General features: G+C 48.9%; 6 protein-coding genes across 6 annotated transcripts; 5 read left to right on the plus strand and 1 right to left on the minus strand.

The window, feature by feature from the left end:
* Positions 1–1,404: 1,404 nt before the first annotated feature.
* On the plus strand, positions 1,405–4,574 carry ASPWEDRAFT_26893 (phosphatidylethanolamine N-methyltransferase; the record flags this gene model as incomplete). The annotated part of the gene is made up of 5 exons (XM_040832916.1): positions 1,405–1,570; positions 1,715–4,316; positions 4,369–4,459; positions 4,518–4,527; positions 4,561–4,574. The coding sequence occupies 5 exons, from the start codon at positions 1,405–1,407 to the stop codon at positions 4,572–4,574; spliced, it is 2,883 nt and encodes a 960-aa protein (XP_040691193.1).
* Positions 4,575–6,280: 1,706 nt separating this feature from the next.
* Positions 6,281–7,575, plus strand: ASPWEDRAFT_182381 (3' exoribonuclease family protein). The gene is made up of 2 exons (XM_040831916.1): positions 6,281–6,517; positions 6,572–7,575. The coding sequence occupies exons 1-2, from the start codon at positions 6,379–6,381 to the stop codon at positions 7,408–7,410; spliced, it is 978 nt and encodes a 325-aa protein (XP_040691194.1). The 5' UTR covers positions 6,281–6,378; the 3' UTR covers positions 7,411–7,575.
* A 238-nt stretch (positions 7,576–7,813) lies between these two features.
* ASPWEDRAFT_26895 (uncharacterized protein) lies at positions 7,814–8,293 on the plus strand (the record flags this gene model as incomplete). The annotated part of the gene is made up of 2 exons (XM_040832917.1): positions 7,814–7,888; positions 7,943–8,293. 2 exons carry the CDS (start codon positions 7,814–7,816, stop codon positions 8,291–8,293), a joined length of 426 nt encoding a protein of 141 aa, XP_040691195.1.
* Positions 8,294–11,109: 2,816 nt separating this feature from the next.
* On the plus strand, positions 11,110–13,089 carry ASPWEDRAFT_77396 (uncharacterized protein; the record flags this gene model as incomplete). The annotated part of the gene is made up of 1 exon (XM_040839546.1): positions 11,110–13,089. A coding segment is annotated over one exon (1,980 nt), but the record flags the coding sequence as incomplete, so codon positions are not given.
* A 1,199-nt stretch (positions 13,090–14,288) lies between these two features.
* Positions 14,289–16,050, minus strand: ASPWEDRAFT_108425 (proline--tRNA ligase; the record flags this gene model as incomplete). Its single annotated transcript, XM_040827988.1, has 3 exons — positions 14,289–15,549; positions 15,607–15,776; positions 15,835–16,050. The coding sequence occupies 3 exons, from the start codon at positions 16,048–16,050 to the stop codon at positions 14,289–14,291; spliced, it is 1,647 nt and encodes a 548-aa protein (XP_040691197.1).
* A 330-nt stretch (positions 16,051–16,380) lies between these two features.
* On the plus strand, positions 16,381–18,767 carry ASPWEDRAFT_39223 (chaperonin-containing T-complex alpha subunit TCP1). Its single transcript, XM_040835056.1, has 6 exons — positions 16,381–16,511; positions 16,573–16,620; positions 16,680–16,765; positions 16,822–16,926; positions 16,995–18,029; positions 18,078–18,767. Exons 1-6 carry the CDS (start codon positions 16,469–16,471, stop codon positions 18,459–18,461), a joined length of 1,701 nt encoding a protein of 566 aa, XP_040691198.1. The 5' UTR covers positions 16,381–16,468; the 3' UTR covers positions 18,462–18,767.
* The last annotated feature ends 13 nt before the right edge of the window (positions 18,768–18,780 follow it).

Here is an 18,780-nt window from a genome sequence, read left to right on the forward strand (position 1 = left end):
CTATACATATTTCTTTTCTTACGAGTAGTTATAGAGAGTATGTACATATGTGGTGACAGGTTGGGAGAATTACATGCTGAGCCTGGAATATTGTGTTGATCATAGATGATCTTGGGGGTACGAGCTTTGCCTACAACTACGATGAAAACTAAAGGCAACCATTTGAATTCTAGGTTGATTTTATTTGAATATCGATATCGAATGCATTCCTAATGGTATAATAAGTTCAAGTCGTCACTTTCAACCAGTCAGAGCTCGAGTGGATGTCTGAGAATTGATGCGACGATCAGCATGGGCAATCCGGATACACCACAAGATGATATCACCAGCCCTTGCATACTCTGTCTGGTCAACGTTCAATGCCATTGTAAATTTCATTTAAATTGAGGTTGAATTCAATAGACAGTCTGAATATTCCCTGCTGCATACGAATCCCCTCATCCTCATGTTGTAATTGACTCAGGCTATCCATCAAAAAGGCAATAATAGACCTGCTTAGCCTCACCATCCTTACCATCACCCTGGCTCTCCCTCCCTTCCCCTCTTTCGACATTCCCCTGGTGCAGGATACATGCATCGAATGCAATCTATATCTGCATCTATATCTTAGTGTCCACTGGTATTCCAGGCGAAGCCATTGTCCAGTTGGATATCGCAAAAAGTATCCGCTGTTACCGCTCAGAGTCCAGCCAGGCTGTTTCTCCCGCGATCGGCGCATGAGGCCCTCGTAATTCTTCGGTGTCCTCGAGCGTTTCTCATGGTCCAAACACCAGGAGAAAACTGGAGGGGGGAGTGATTATGCACTCAATGCAGCGTGCTCGGACACCCTCTCCTCGACTCCTTGTATTCCGTAGCGAGTATGCCAATTAATCCACGGCCATCTGATGCCACTCTTCCAGTGTCGTCGTGACAGCGTCAAAATAACGGGTTTCTCTTCCCTTCCGCTCCATTCCCCTCCTGGGGCTGAGGCCGCCCTCTGATTGGTCGAATTCCGGTTTCCCCCCAGTTGGCGATCCCCACCGAGAGGAGAAGCTGTCGTTCTTCGACTCTCTCGTTTCTCGCGTGCTGTCCTTCTCAACAGTTTACGTACTGGGTCCTGGATGTCTTAAATACAGCTAACTGCGCTGGTTTTTTCTTCAGATTCAACAACTGTCCAAGAGACATCTACCAGGTCAATCTACTGGTTGTGTGCTGAAACAAGACCCTGAATCACATGCTAAACTCGCCTCGCAGCTGAAGCACAAGCCACTCTGAGCTTTGCCCCCAACCCCAACCCTGCATCGTGTCACATGCTTTCTGTCCTACACTGATTATTTCCCGCACATTGTTACTTTGCTTTTACTTTCTGCTACTCCAGAGAGTCTCATAGAGTACTCACGGTCTTTGTATTTTCAACCTACAATCATGGATCGTGGCCTTTCAACAGGCACTCATCGTGAAAACGATGGTCTCCGTGAGAGAATTCCTACCTCTGTCAGTCCAGAGGCTCTTGCAGCCACGGGCGAGGTAGAGGTCACGGATAAGGAGGGAAATGAGTTGAAAACATTTGGTCGGACGCCAGATGGTACAGGTAGGTGTCTTCGACTTGATGGTTGGGATTGCGATTATTGTTTACCTGATGGTTTCAATCGCCATGATTCCCCCATGGAATCACGACGCACAATCCAATTGTCGTTTTAATTGTCCGACTGGCTGACTCGACGTTTTCTTATAGTGTTCACGGTGCCCCAAACGCATGACATGGTCTCTCAACTCCTGTCACCGTCGGAACCAAAGAACCTGTCTGACGTTCTGGTAATTGCCATACTGGGTTTCCATATCCTTCTCGTGTGGCAACTTCCAGCAGGTGTCAAAATCCCGGTCTTTGCTGTCATCTATCTCTTTTGGCGTGCTTGTTACAATGCAGGAATTGGTTGGCTTCTTCATAATCAGTCTCATCACAAGACACTGATCCGGTGGGCGGAGAAGACCAAGGTCTTTGTGAACCCGGCCACGGGAGAGAACCCATATCCTCAGTTGTACAACTTGTTCAAAAGAGAATTGGAAACAAAGATTCCGGCTGACTATTCCTTTGACGAGGCTCCAATTGAATACAACACTTGGCTCGTCTTTAGGCGCGTCGTGGATCTGATCTTGATGTGTGACTTTACCTCTTACTGTCTCTTTGCGATAGCATGTAGTCACCACCCTATCGACGAAAGCGCCATCATGACCACTCTGAGGTGGTCCGCGGGCATCGTTCTCGTGCTTTTCAACCTTTGGGTCAAATTGGACGCTCATCGAGTGGTCAAGGACTATGCCTGGTACTGGGGTGATTTCTTCTACCTCATTGACCAAGAATTGACCTTCGATGGCGTCTTCGAAATGGCTCCTCACCCCATGTACTCCGTCGGCTACGCCGGTTATTACGGTATCTCGTTGATGGCAGCAAGCTATAAAGTGTTGTTCATCTCTATCATCGCCCATGCAGCTCAATTCGCCTTCCTTGTCTTGGTCGAAAACCCTCACATCGACAAGACGTACAATCCTCCTCCCCCACGCAAGCGTACTATGGAACAGGAAACCGCATCGACAGTGTCTCAAGAATCGGATTTACCCAGTGCGCCACCATCCTCCGATGAACCCGTGCCCCATGCATCCACATATTCCAGTAGTAGTCCGCCGCCTTCGGTCCACAACCTGCTCGGGCTCCACAATCTGGATTTGTACCGGACTACGGATGCTTCCGTCATGCTTGTTCAATTTCTTGTATTTTCAATCACCGTCTTGACACCCTCCACCCCGTGGTATCAGTTCCTTTTTGTGGTCAACGCTGCGATCTGGAGAATCTGGTTTTCGGTTGGTGTTGGGTGCCTTCTCAACGGTCAATCAAACCGTAAGACCTGGACTCGTCACTTTGTCAAGTATGGCGAGACTCCTCAAGAGGCATGGAATCAATGGAAAGGCACATATTATCTGAGCATGATCATGTGCTACGCCAGCTTCATTGCCGCCGTCTGGAAGATGTATACCTTCCCCGCAGACTGGGGCTACGGCCTCGTTCTGTTCCGACACATTCTGGGTGCAGGACTCATTAGCTTGCAACTCTGGACTTCCGTCAGCATCTATGAATCCCTGGGCGAATTCGGCTGGTTCTATGGAGATTTCTTCTTCGACGAATCTCCTAAGCTGACCTACAACGGCATCTATCGCTTCCTCAACAATCCCGAACGCGTCCTTGGTTTAGCCGGTGTGTGGGGCGCCGTTTTGATCACCAGTAGCGGCGCGGTGACTTTCCTTGCCCTATTGAGCCATATCTTGAGCTTGGCTTTTATTCAGTTCGTGGAGCGCCCCCACATGCAGAAGTTGTATGGCCGAAGCCTGCGACAGGATGCTGGTCTTGTAAAGAGCTTGAAGAAATCCCTGCCGCGCACCCTTCGGCAGCTGCATGGAAGCGTGGACAAGATCTTTGACGAATCAGTCGAGTTTATCGAGGATATTGTCGACAACGCGCGCCCCAAACTTGCCGCCGGTGTCAATACCTTTGTCAGGGACACCACTGCCCTTTTCCAGAAATACCCCGCTCGTGTTACCATTGCTCGCATCGATGAAGACTTGGCTGGATTTAACTCCCGTGACTACTCCTTGGACATCGAAGGCACCGAATCATCGGATTTGGATGACCACGACCAAGGCAGTGGCAGAGAAGGCGCTAATGCCCGCATGCCGCTTGACAGAAGAGGTGACTTGAAGAACCTCGTGTTTGAATACGGAGCCCCGATCAGAGTCAAGTGGAACGCACCGCTCAACCACACCAAGAAGGACTGGATTGGCATCTACCGAGTCACCGATAACACTTCTCGAGAGGTCACGAGGGTCTCATCTCAAGGCCGCTGGGTTGCAGTCAACGAAGGCTCCTACGACAACCTGACCTGTGAAAAGGGAATCGTCACCAGCGATGTCGTCGTACACACCCCACTAGGCCCATATGGCGACAAGCATAAAACCGCAGCCGGTGAAATCGTCTTCTCTGGTGACAAGCTCTTCTGGACACAGGGTGTCTTTGAGTTCCGCTACCACCACAACGGCAAGCACAATGTCATGGCGATCTCCAGACCGTTTGAAATCCGCATCCGTCGTGCCGATGAGGAGGGTATGCTCTCGGACAACCACAACCTGGACCAGACCTCCGTGGAGAAGGGCCTGTTGACCGTCATCCGCAACTGCTTCGACCGTGACCCTGAAATCGCGCCCGAGAACGTGGAGGAATCGTTCGGAAGCCTCGTCGAGCGAGATGGTAAATTCGCCAAGCGGGTCGTCTTTGCTGTTCATCAGATGTGAGTTCACCCCAGTTCCTCCCTCTTGATATATATACTCATGCGACTATAGGTTTGGTATCGAACTTGCTCCCGAGGTCGTTCGTGCCGATGGAAACGTCCGCAATCTCGCTTGGAGGATATGTAATGCAAAGAGAGTCCTGGTAAATAACATCTTGGGAATCTGCAACACAGCAGAAGCTAACATATATATAACAACAGGCCCCTTATAGTATGTCTAGAGACGGTGCAACAACACCCACAGAAAGAAAGGAATAAAAGATTCAAACCCATGATAGAGTAGCAACTCGAAATGGTTGGTTATAACGAAGAACAGGAAATTTTTCTTCCTGCTGCTTGTTTATGTTGGAGATGAGCCACGATTGAGATTATAGACTGGTTCGAGCGCTGGACCTTGGTGGACGATCGAGGACCCAGGTGTCTTTTCTTTTTCTTTTGTTTTCATTATTATATTATTCTTTTATTTTTATTTTTCTGCTACGCATGTACTAAATTTTAGAATAAAGACGAATAAAAATGAAAAAAATTTTCATTATTCAAGTCATGGACTAGGACGTGAGCCGGCACATGTTTCTATCGTCCAAACCTGTCGAATGGTTGTCTTAGTAAACTGCTTACGGCTGTGCAATACATTGAAAAGATAAAGCTGTTTGATAAGAATTCCATATCATTTATCTAAGGTTATATATACTATAGAAAGTCGATAACCTATTCAAGTAACCGTTAGCACGATGTCATCAAACTCGAAGTGTGACTTGAAGTATTTGCACATCTCTTTATCTTAACAAGAATAGAGGTGAGTGGCGGTAATCAGACAAGCCGGTTAATTCAGCCCATCCCCTGCCGACTCTCCCCCCCATACACGGTGTCCAAAACGAACAATCGGCAGAAGGAGAGAAATCGACACAAGTCAAGCATAGCAGTCAAAATACCAGACAGGAACAACACGGCACAGAGTCAACGATTTGAGTCCAAGCCCCACTACTCCACAACCGTTCATCCCCTCCACATCGCTGCAGAACAGTGATAGAAAAGTCCGGTATAAGGGAGGTGGGAAATGGAACCGCTGCCCTTCAAGACGTGCTATTCCATAGGCAAGATGAAGCGAGCTCGAGGGGCGGTTCTCCAAAGGAGATCATTGAATGGATTGACTAGTTGTCATCATAAACCATGTGTGGGGTGTTGTAAGTAAGAGACTGATGGTAGCCTTACCAATTAGATTGCAAGAAGACAATGGTATATTGAGGGATAATACTACAATATGAATCTGTCTTTTGAGATCGTTAGCAACTCTCCGAAAACAAGAGTAAACAAACAATATCGAGTAATTGGGGGTAGATCAGGAGTTTTTGGTAAGGTATTTTGTTATCTTCAATATATTTGCAGAAGCAGAACTGAAAAAATTTTTCTCATCACCAAGAATTGGGCAGGAAAAGCAGAAGTGAAAATTTCGTACCTGGTCAGCAGCTACGAGGACATGTTGCAAGGATGGTTTTCAAATAATCTTCCTGTCTTGGACAATGTCAGCAAAGAACATACAATCAATTGTGATGTATGAGCAAGGTGAATAGTGTAAATGTTCTCAGATGGTGATGCATGTTTGTTCTTGGCCCATTTTTTGGTCGCCGAACTTAAGATTTTTGGAAATCATTCGTCATAGGAACACTGTGTGAAGTGTGCAGAAGGATTATAAGACTCACAGTTTATTGTGTTAGTCGAAGTTTCTTGACGATGATAACAAGTAGCAATAATAATTGCTGAAAACTCTTCATCATAAGAAGAGCAAGCTGTTTTTGACAACTTGACAGTGATGTGGGAGGAAAGAAGAGGAGAAAAAGACGCGAGGAAGAAAGGACGAAGAAAAAGTGAAATGGCGCTAAGCCCACATGGACAAACAGTGCAAACATCCCTCAAAATTGTAGATTTCCGTTTCGGGCTCTCAACGGCAACCTCAGCTTCAAGACATTTGGATTCCACAGCGCCAGCGACGTTTTTGACCTGTCGCTTGCTTTGTGACTGATCGCCGACCTATTCTTGCTTTAATGATACAATTTCATGTGTAATGACTGACAGACGAAGAATCAATGGGCCGCCCAGCGGCACGAGGCCTGCGGTCTTTGCCTCGCTACTCAAGTCCGCCTCGGGCGCTCCTACAGAAAGACCGCAGCGTCAGAGACAATCTAATGAATTACGAAAAATCTGTGAGTATTCTGGTACTTTGTTCGCTTTGATGTGACTGGAACTGACAGAATCAGTCTTGAAAACCGGTCTTATCCCCACTGCCTCCGGTTCCTCCTACGTCGAATTCGAACCTTCAGCTTCTCTCGCCGCCGCACGCTCATCCCCCAAATCCTTGGTTCCTCCTTCATCAGCTTTGAAGTTAGCCTGTACTGTCCACGGCCCTAAGCCGCTCCCACGCTCTGCTACTTTCTCCCCGAACCTTGTTCTCACGACTCATGTCAAATACGCCCCATTTGCTGCCCGCAAGAGGAAAGGACATATTCGCGACGCCAGCGAACGGGATCTTGGTGTTCATCTGGAGACAGCTTTGAGGGGTGTTATTATCGCGGAGCGCTGGCCAAAGAGTGGACTGGATATCACGATCACGATTTTGGAGGCAGAGGATGACCGCTGGTGCGGGGATGCGCCTGACTCCCATGATGCATCGTGGGGCATGATGAATGTCCTGGCAGGATGCATTACTGCAGCTTCTGCAGCGATTTCAGACGCTCGGATCGACTGTCTTGACCTTGTGGCAGGCGGTGTCGCAGCTCTTGTCTCGGATGACTCCAGTGAAGACGACACTTCCAAACCGAAGCTGATGATAGACACAGACCCAGCAGAGCACCGGTCAATTGTGTCGGCGTGTGTTGTTGCATATATGCCGTCTCGGGATGAGATCACGGAGCTTTGGCTCAAGGGCGACAGTTCCAAGGCATCACCGGGTGCTGATGATAAGCGAACGGGCCACGAAGCCCTGATAGATGGAGCGGTGGATGCAGCTCGAGGAGCACATTCAGTACTGGCAGAGGCTGTAAGGGAATCCGCAGAGCGGTTCATCAGCCAGGCAGTGAGTGGAGTTTCAACGCAATGATATCAAAAATGAGGATATAATGCCATTGTCTATTAGATTATGTTTATTGTTGCTTTTATTAGCATGGAATACAAATGGGCTTGAGTGGTTTTTAGCTTATGAACGTAGCAGTGCAAAGCAGGCCATTGTTCTATCAGTGAATGAAAGATAGCAGCTCTACGACACTCAACACTTTCTCCCTCTACCACTTTACCTTCAACTCACTTTCTTTCAACACTACGGTGGACAGCTTCAACTCACCTTCCCTCCTCTTCTATCTCAGCACTACAGCGTACAGCTTTAACCGTCTTCCATCATCTATCTCAGCAAACCTCTTCCCATCTCATAGCTTTTATAAAGCTTCAACCAACCCTACCACCTACCTTCTTCTACATCCCTACCTCCACATCCCCCAACAAGCAACATGGCTCCCAAAGCTCCACCAGACGCGTCTCTAATGTTCCTCTGGACATGTCTCCAGAATTCCGACTTCACTACTGTAAGTCACCCAGCTCCAGCTAAGAGCCTCATAGCACCTACTTATTGTGTATAGGTCAACTATGCCGCCGTGGGAGCAGCCACGAACACCAACGTCCCAGCCGTGCGAATGAGATTCACCCGTTTGAAGAAGTGGATCGAGAACGGGCAGAACAGCGAGGGCAACGCAGAGGATGGAGAGAGCGAGCCCGCCACTCCGAAGGAGAACGAGCCTGCTACCCCAAAGAAGAAAAAGGAGCCTGCTGCGAAGAAGCAGAAGGCGGCTGCTCCGAAGCGCGCCACGAAGCGTAAGAAGGTCTCAGAGCCTGAAGACGATGATGAGGACGTTGATGAAGAGGTTGAAAACGCCGAGGCTGTCGTCAAGCCCGAAGACGCTGATGAGAAGAAAACTGCCATCAAAGGTTGATGAGAAGAAAGCTGGCGTGAAGGTCGAAGAACATGATATCGATGAGTAGGCGCACATGGAATAGAGGAGATGAACTGGATTGGATGCACTGCTCTCTCTTGGCTTGGGGCTCTTCTCGCTTGGATTGACTGAATTGGAGAAACGGTTACAGTACCTACCACATGGGTTTCTACATCTACAGACCGAGGATACAGGGAACGGTTCATTTGCGGAGATTTGAAGCGAACAGGGTGTGATAATTTTTGCATTAAAGACTAGGAACAGAACAGAAACAGGGACTTGGTCGAATTAGAAGCGATGAAAGACATGGGTTCTCTGTGATGAAACACGACCATCGCATACTCTGGAGCGCACAGATGTCTCTGGCCTCGATCTGCCAATTCTGCATGCAGTATCGACGTTAAGGCATGTGCTGAGCACCTACATATCGTGTCGATCTCGGAAACATTACCATTCTGGACGTATTATCAGATAACTACCCCTGAGCAGTAAGCAGTAAAGCACACTTCTGACTTCGTATGATGAAGAGACAGAGTTCTATTTCGCGTGCCCCCTTGGGCATGGATAAAAAAGGGTTGTGTGTGTGATAACTGCCCAACAGTCACATTCAACTAGCCCTATGTAGCAAGAGAAGGACCAAAATTGGATTTGTGTGAATAAGCATAACTAACATAATATATCGGAATTTGACGCCCGTTTTAGCTCGAGAGGATCTTTTTCCCGTTGGTTGTATTTTAAAATTATTTTTCTCTCTCCCGCCGCTCTGGACGATGGCCTAAGACTGATAATATTCAGCCGTGGAGTTGGTGGAGCTATACAGAGGTCGTACAGCGACAGAACGATATTATTAGCATGGTGGTTTAGTACTATCAGGGTCTAGCACAGGGGTAGAACACGATGGACAGATGCCACTATGCGTTGATGGCTGAAATATGATTGCGATCGTTGGGATTTGGAAGCAGGAAGAAATGGGAGGATCCAACGGTCTGGGTATTTAAGATCATTCGAGGTGGATTGCGGACATCTTGTGGGGGTTTTGACCAGTACTATGACTTGTCATTTTATGGAGACGGGGCTAACGCCTCATTTGCTTTAGTTTTTCAGTACTTTTTTCTCGTCTTCTCCTCACCTTCTATTCTCACTGGTGATGTCGAGTCAGTTCACGTCGTTTCTGGCTTGTTGGCCAATGAGACTGCCTCTGTGATGCTGTTGACCGACGTTATGACCACATATTAATCCCGATTCTCTTCGGCTTCACGAATTTAAGAATTGGAGAGAGTCCGGAAGGCAGTCTGTATGCGTAATACTAGTGCGTATGATGTACGTAACCATCGGAAACAGTCAATCAGAATACCACTTTGTCGGAACTGATTTCGGATCGAGATGCTCTATCTTGTGACTGTTTCCTTGTGATATCTCATACTAGGTGATACCTATCTACAGTAGTAGGTGATATGATATCTGTTTACTTCACCTAATAGAATCATATGATGAGGTCTAGATAGCTGTTATCCATGAAACTCTGTCTCTGTCAACCGTGGATCGTCCTCGAATCCGTTTTATTCAGACAAAGAAAAAGAAACCATAAAAAAAAAAAAGAAAAAAGCTCTCCAACTCTTGGCGCCCCGAATGGCTCGAACTGGTTGGCGCTTCCTGCAGGCCCAGGCGGCATTGCTGGAGCTCGGTTCGCAGGTTCCTGCCGCTAAGGAACACCGTTGGTGGCTTACTTGACGATCAGTATTATTCCCAGCCAATTAGAAAATAGCGACTGTGACAGACAGTGGGAACAGCCCCACTATCGGTAATTTGCCAGGTCCTGATTAGGCTGCGGGCCCTCGAGGGGACCCACCGGGCTACCGTCAAACTCCTGTCTGGGAAAGTCTGTTGGACGGATTCCCCCTCTGTATCGGGGCGGTATCGCGTGTAAACTGTGTAATAATTGGAGAGCAACAGGGATGCTGCAGATGAGATTTTGGCTGTCAGTGGAAAGTGGAGAGAGAAGCGCCCAGGCCATATGCAGGAGGAAAAGACGTTAGGGTTGCACGTTTGAGCACACATTATCTGCAAATGATGATGTTGAATAGATGTTGAGAGATAGAGTAAAATAAAAAGAATAGTAGATAGTAAAGTAAAGCATAAAGAAAGGAAATCAAAATAGTCCCTGCTAGCTCCATCTCGCCCGTCACAATGGATCCAATCTCCTCGGGCCACTTCCCATCTTCCCCTGATCCAGGAACCAAGGCAGTAAGTAAATTGTCGGATCTGCGAACTGGCGTCGTCGAACTCATCCAGACGAACTCCTGGCTCCGTTCTTCCTCTTCTTTTTCTCTTTTCTCTTTTCTCCTCGTTCTTCTGCTTCTATTCTTCCTCTTTTTCCTCTGCTTCTGATCCCCCAATGCCCGTCTCGATCCGTGGTGTATGACACCCTTCGTAGACCTCAATCTCCCTTGATGCTATCATGACACCAACTTTAAAATTGTTTATTTCTTTTTCCCGCCCTATTATTCTTGGTCTTGTGCCAGTCGATCGCTAGCTTTCTTTGTCTTCTTCTTCTTTATCTCGACTGTCGTCTTCAATCCCTTTTACTTTCATCAATCTTATAAGACGGACCTCACCTTCCTCAATTGATTTCCAGCATGGTCACTCTGAGGAGACTTTTTGGTCCCTGCAGGAATCCGGATAATCCAGACCGTTACACAGCAGGGACAGGCAATCCAGCTTCCAAGATGGCTGAATCTCTGCCTCCGGTGTCGAGAGATGGCACTGCTTCCTTCATCTCGCGGCACAAGGAACCCCCGCCGCCAGCAAATGTGGAACAGCACTTTGAGAAGATCGAGAAGCAATTCGAGCAATTACACGATCATCTGCAGTCTCGCCCGCTTTCTCCCTCGTCACAGGCTCCCCCTCCCCCATCTCGTGGCTCGAGTCGTCCCATGACGGGTCAGAACCCTCGACATGTCGATCTCCTCGATGCTCTCTTTTCATCGGACCGGTACCACACCCAGAACTCCACCTCGTCGCCTATTAGCCCGTACAATGAAGACATTGCGGAACGAAATATGACTCGGTTTCTCCAAACAACTCCCCCGCGCAAACGGACTGGCGTATACTCGCGCATCATCAATGCGTTGTACCAGGAAGATGTAGCGGACAGGAACATTGCAAAGGGTAAAAGTGGTCGGTCTTGGTCTCGCAATTCGAGCGCTCGATCTCCTCGGGTTGCGAACAATGGCCTATCTCGGCCCAAGACCCAAGGCCACAAGCTTGGTGACAACGGACGCCTTGGCGTTGAGAAGAAAGATGGCAATGTCTCGAGGTCGTCCTCTCACGAAGATCTGCGTTCTCGTTCTCGTTCTCGCTCTAGATCTCGGTCTCGGGCTGAACCTCCTGCATCGGCCACATTGGAGAGAGAGACAAGTAATGCACAGCAACTGCGACCCCAGAAATCGGCACCAAATCTATCTGCGGAACCTGGGGAGCCCAAGAGAGGGCCTTCCCCAGGCCCTGTTGGACACTTGGGAGTTCCTCCAGCCCACAAACAGGGCAACACATGGAGCAGTACCCCCTTGCCGGAAAGTCCAACATTACCTATTCCTATGAGACGAGACAAGAGTGTGAACGAGAACAAGCCTCTCCGAAATGCAGCAGCAGCACCTTCCCCACCTCCACGTCACAGCCCACCACCATTGATTCCCCGCCCTTATTCCCCACCAGCCTCTTCGGGGACAACCTCTCGCAAAAACAAGAGAGATCTCTCTATCAACACAGAATTGGCTGCTCGGGGTGATTCATCCAAGATCTCTCACCGTGCCATCCAGCCACCGACCCCAAGCAGCTGTGATGTGAATCACAACCCCACTATTGCACAGGTTATGAATAGCCCTCTGCCAGCGGGTACCCCCACATCTATATCCCCTCTTCCTTCCGCAAACCAAAAGCTTGCAGAGATCATGGACATGTTCAAGCAGGCATACTCTCCTACGCCGGCAATCAGCCCACACCCCACATTCGAGACGCTTCAGGACGCCATTGTCAGGGAGATCAACTCCCATGAAGCCTTCCGGCGTGTGCCCCTTCCTGACCAGGGCCCTCCTTTCACTCCTTCTCCTACCGAAGGATCATTCGACGGATGTGCAAATGTGCCCAAATCCCCAGGTCAACCATTGAACAGGACAGTTTCCGCAAAGGAGAGTCAACTCTCCAAACTTATGCGGCGTGGTTCCTTTAAAAAGCACAGGAGAGGCTCGGAAATGCGCAAGAGCATCTCCACTAGTGTGCCCTCGAAAGGATATGAAAAGATCTTTAAGCGAGCTCCTGCACAAGCTACCCGCCGAAGACACACCGATGCTCCTCTGCCCTCTCCTGGATTCTTCGATACCGTGGAATCATCTCAGTCACAGCAAGCCGCCGAACGACTTGACCAGGTGACATACATGGATGTGCTTCTCCGATCTGCCAACCAGAAGAGGTCTTCCAAGAAAGGATCCGACTTTGGCATCCCCAAGAACCTCGGTCACTCTCATTCCGTGGGAACTCTCTCCTCCCACGGGTTCTCCGAAGGATCGAGTGCGGCGGCTCCCTCTGTCTACTACATGCGTGCGCAGACCTCCGCATCATCCCCTGATGGCCGTCACAGCTTCGCACCCGATGATGATGACGACGACGATGTAATTCAACTCCCAAGTGTCGACATCCCTCAACTGCAAATTCAAGGCGTCGACAAAAACAACGTTCAATACGTTGTCGGCAACTCTACGGCCACCAATGCGTACAGACTAATGAGCTGGCCGCAAAAGTCTCGCACCTTCCACCCACCATCTTCCAACCCTGGGATGCAGCAGGTCCGAGGGGTTGGTTCAGTGGAAAGCTACTGATTCAGCTCCCTGGTCATGAAAATTTCCTTCTCTCTTCTAACGATACCAATGTAGCGAGCAACTTTCTGAAAATCCATGTCGCATTTTTTACACAAAATTCGGGACGATTATCATTTGTTTTGGTTTTATATACCGCCGACCCTTGGCTTACATACCCCAAACTTTTCCTTTATATCGCCAAACCTACAACTCGTATCATTCAGATACTGTCACTCCCTACTACCTACTATACTATACTATACCCACCCCAATTCGGGCGTCACTCCTTGTCTCATCATCTATCACTACCGACCTTCCTCTCATCTGTTTCTTTCTCTTACCTGTTACACATCGGTCATCATCACCGCATCATTTTCTTTTCTTTTCATCTACTATATATATCTCTTGCATACGTTTTTAGCATTTGTCTCACTCAGACTCGACGGACATGGTTTATTAAAAAAAGATCTTGGGGGAGAATTGGCTTGATTGGCGTCAACATGTTTTATTGGATTGGATTGGTATTTGGGCATTTGGGCATTTGGGAGGATAAATTATTGGCATACAGTACAAGATCTTGTACAATTGGGAACAGAAAACATATACCCACATATATACTTGAAAATAATAATAAAGAGAGGAAAAAAAAAATCTACAAACTAAAGACTTGCATACATCACATCTGTTCAATATACATATACCTCTGTAGTTAATTTGAAAGTAATAATTACACCTTGACATTTACGTTTATACAAGAAAGTCGAAACATGATATTCTGCTACTATGAAATCCATTCAACCTTAGCTAGCGAAAAAATGTCTCGCTATTCCGGACTCCACAAAGGTATCTCAAATATGTATGAGCTCCTCAACTCGCACCCTCATGCACCAATGCCCCCACCGAACATGTTTTGTTTTTTTTGTTATATCAGATAAAAATCGTGTCAACCGTCATGGCAAGAAAAAGAAAGGTCATAAAGTCATCGTAACCCCATCCTGATTTGGGACAAGGGTGGTTCCGATATGGGTATGTATGACTCCGACGTGATGGATGGCTTAGTAGGAACCTATTGTACAGTTAGTGAAATGTTCATTGTCCCAATTGAAAATCTCATGATAGGTAGTAGGGAAAGATATAGGGGATTACTTACGGCCAAACATGCACCATTTCTCGGCCAGTCGGTTGCACAGAGGGTTGGTACACTTGGTCACACCAGGAGTGAGGCCCTCGGGCTGGTCGAAGGGAATGCACAGCGACTTGGCACCCATGCTGGGGGCCTTGGCATCTTGGGCCTCGCCAGTGTCCTCCTCAACCTTGCGTGCGCTAGTGGCCTTGATCGAGTCCTCGCACTCCTCAGTGAGACAGTGGGGAATGAGGCAGACATTCTTGTCGTTGAGAGCAGGAACGAACTCGTCCCAGTTGGTGATGATCTTTCGGTGGGAGGTGTACTCAGCATCGGCACGGTTGTACAGGTCTTTCTGGATGGTTTCCAGCAGAGCGGGGACAGCAGTCGACAATTCAGGGATGGGGAGAGTCGACTTGCCATCTTTACCAGGGATATCACGGCGAGCAGCAGTGATAAAGTGGCCTGCGGACTCACCAGGGCCAAACTCGAGACGGAGGGGCACACCACGGAGCTCCCACTCGTTGAACTTCCAGCCAGGAGAATAGTCGCGCTTGTCGCTGTCAGCACGGACGCCAGCAGCGTCAAGGACAGCAACAAGGCCATCAATCTCAGAGTAAAGCTTCTGGCGCTCCTCATCGGTGGTCTTAGCGGTGATACCGACAGGGACAACAATGGTCTGGAGCTCTGCGACACGAGGGGGGAGGACCAGACCCTTGTTGTCACTGTGGATCATGACCATGACACCCAGGGTACGGGTCGAGAGACCCCACGAGTTCTGCCACACGTGGAGAGGCGGCTTCTTCTCATCGCCCTTGGCAGAGGGATCCTCGACAGTGATGTTGAACATCTTACTGAAGTTCTGACCAAGACCGTGCGATGTTCCACCCTGGATACCACGACCAGTGGCGGGGATATAACCCTCGACAGTGGTGGTGTAGAGACCACCGGCGAACTTCTCCTTCTCCGTCTTCTGACCCTTGACGACTGGGACAGCCAGGAGATCTTCGTAGATGTGAGCATACCAGTCAAGAATCTGCAAAACCTCCTCCCGCGCAGCACTCTCAGTCAAGTGCGCAGTGTGACCTTCCTGCCAGAGGAACTCTCTGGTTCTGAGGAAAGGCTGGGGGTGCTTGAACTCCCACCGGACAACCGAGTTCCACTGGTTGAGTCTGAGAGGCAAGTCACGGTGGCTTCTAATCCACTTGGCGTAGTAAGGGTACATGACAGTTTCGGAGGTGGGACGGATGGCAATCTTTCTCTCAAGAGGAGTAGAGCCCCTAGAATTGAGATGTCAGTATCCAGTAGAACCAATCATAAAGTGTATGTAGTCATACGCATGAGTGACCCAGGCAACTTCAGCAGCAAACCCCTCAATATGATCCTTCTCCTTGTTCAGAACATCCTCAGAAACGAACAGCGGGAACGAGCAGTTCCTGACACCCATCTTCTTGATATGTGTGTTGAACCACTGCTGGATCTCCTCCCAGATGAAGTACGAAGCGGGCTGTCGGTGTACATCATCAGCTAAGAAGCACATCATATGAGGAACCAGGACACTTTACCTTGAGGATGAAGCATCCCGAAACATCGTAGTAGTCAAGCATGTCTCCCTTGGTGAGAACCTGCTGGTACCATCCTGGGAAGTCATCTTCCTTGTTAACATCAATACCGATCAAGGCATTGTCGTTCTTCTTCTTAGGAGCCTTGGAAGTGGGCTTCTTGGCTTCCTGCTTTCCGAGGCCCTTGTTGGCAGCCTTCTCGGCCTTGTCAGCGGCCATTTTGGCGGCCTTTGCAGCCTTCTTTGCGGCATTCTTGGACTCTCCCTGAGCAGCATCCTTATCGGCGGGGTTTTGAGTGCGGTCAGGAAGAGTTTGAGAGGCCGCCGCGTCAGCAGCGACCGGGGTATCAACAGGAGCTTCACTGGCCATTGTGAGGAAGGCTGCTTGGAGACCGGGATTGAGTGAATCTGTTCGAACTGAAAGGCGTGGGCGCTCGCCAGGAAAGAAAACTCGCGGGAAGCGAAAGAATGACTCCCCTCGTCAAAGTGGGATGCATCTAGAAAGTCTCACCGCCCGGGGCCGGCAGAACTTTTAGCGGCAACACCACGAGTCTCGACAGAAGAGCCCCCCAAGCAGTCGGAGCTTCAGACCTTCTATTTTATTTGACAACCCCTCGTCCCCGTCTGTTTCTTGCATCATGGCAGGCATCTTTGAAGCGCCGCGGAACGCGGACACCCTCTGTGAGACTACTTCCTGAGATGGACTTCGTCACCGAATCCTTTTACTAACCATCTCGCACAGTCTTGGGTGGGCAGAAAATCACCGGTGCTGATGTTCGGGAGCAAAATGGTATGTGAAGAAAGGACAAACATTGAATCTGCGTGGCCAAAATGCTGAAATGTGTGCAGTACTTGCGACACAGGCCATTGCAAATGTCGTCAAGAGTTCTTTCGGTCCTTCGGGTCTGGACAAGATGATGGTGGATGATATAGGAGTAGGGACCGCTTTTGACCCCGCGTCGTCCGAATCGTTTTTTGACCACCTATATAGGATGTTACCGTTACCAACGATGGAGCGACCATTCTCAGTCTTTTGGATATTGAACACCCTGCTGGTAAGATCCTTGTGGATCTCGCCCAGCAGCAGGATAAGGAGGTGGGTTTTCGACTCCACACCGCCGTGCGCTCTCTTAAAGCTTCATGCTGATATACCCCCCAATTCAGGTTGGAGATGGAACTACTTCCGTCGTCTTGATCGCCGCCGAACTCCTAAGACGTGCAAACGAGCTGATGAAGAACCGGATACACCCCACAACCATCATCAACGGCTACAGACTAGCCCTCAGGGAGGCCGTCAAGTACATGAACGAAAACATTACCGGAAAGGTCGAGACTCTGGGGAAGGAGAGCTTGGTTAACATTGCAAAGACATCGATGTCCAGCAAGATCATTGGCTCAGACGCCGATTTCTTCGCCAATATGGTTGTTGACGCTATGCTTTTAGTGAAGTCTACAAACCAGCGGAACGAGGTCAAATACCCGGTTAAGGCCGTGAACCTCCTCAAGGCTCACGGAAAGAGTGGAACTGAGTCGGTTCTCGTCAATGGCTACGCTCTGAACTGTACCGTTGCTTCCCAGGCTATGAAGACCCGGATTCCTGATGCCAAGATTGCTTGTCTGGATATGAACCTGCAGAAGGAGAGAATGAAGCTGGGTGTTCAGATCACTGTTGACGACCCTGATCAGCTGGAGAAGATCCGTGAAAGAGAGTCTGGCATCGTCCTCGAGCGTGTTGACATGATCCTCAAGTCCGGAGCGAATGTTATCCTCACCACAAAGGGTATCGACGATATGGTCCTCAAGCTTTTTGTCGAGAGAGGCGCCATGGCTGTCCGCAGATGCAAGAAGGAGGATCTGAGACGGATAGCCAAGGCCAGTGGTGCCACTCTGGTCAGCACTCTCTCTGATCTCAACGGAGACGAGAAGTTCGAATCGTCATACCTGGGACATGCTGAGGAGGTTGTGCAAGAACGGATATCTGATGATGAGTGCATTCTTGTTAAGGGAACCAAGGTTCACACCTCGGCTTCCATCATCCTCCGAGGACCTAATGACTTCAGCTTGGATGAGATGGAGCGCTCGGTTCACGATTCCCTGTGTGCTGTGAAGCGGACTCTGGAGAGTGGCAGCATCGTTCCTGGTGGTGGTGCCGTTGAGACTGCCCTTCACATTTACCTTGAGGAATTCGCAGTCACAGTGGTAAGTGAAATTCTAGATATCTTCATTGACATTTCTAACAGAGTATAGGGCTCTCGTGAGCAATTGGCAATTGGCGAATTTGCCCAGTCTCTTCTTGTGGTCCCCAAGACCTTGGCAGTCAACGCAGCTAAGGATTCATCTGAGCTCGTTGCCCAACTCCGAGTTCGCCACGCCCTCTCGCAGCGCGTGCAGGAAGGTGATGCCAATGAAGAAGAGAAGGCCATTGCCAAGAAGAAGACTTACCGCAACTATGGACTCGATCTGATGAAGGGACGTGTCCACGACTGCCTCAAGGCTGGTGTGTTGGAGCCTAGCATGGGTAAAATCAAGCAGCTTAAGAGTGCTGTTGAAGCCTGCATAGCTATTATGCGCATTGACACCATGATCAAGTTGGACCCCGAAAGACAGGAGGATGACGGCCACGGTCACTAAGGGCCAGAGTCCTAACTGTGATATGGGTCCCTTATGGAGTTTTAGATAAAGGAGGGAAAAATGAAGAAAAATGAATCTAATATGAAGATGTCACGAGTACAAATTGGGATTGCAGTGCTGATATGCAGATTTGTGCGTTATACTGGCAGTAATCAAAGATAGCAAGTACAGTCACCAAAAGAACCAGCTATGGATATAATTGTCGAGTGGTTATCTTTGATCTTTCCAAATGAACCAATATTCCTCCAGTTGTCCCTTAGTAGATAGACACTCATTATTCTCATATGTTGAACTTGTCCTAATTACGAGGCCTGTATAG

Source organism: Aspergillus wentii (assembly GCF_001890725.1).
Source record: "Aspergillus wentii DTO 134E9 unplaced genomic scaffold ASPWEscaffold_3, whole genome shotgun sequence".
Classification (NCBI taxonomy): domain Eukaryota; kingdom Fungi; phylum Ascomycota; class Eurotiomycetes; order Eurotiales; family Aspergillaceae; genus Aspergillus; species Aspergillus wentii.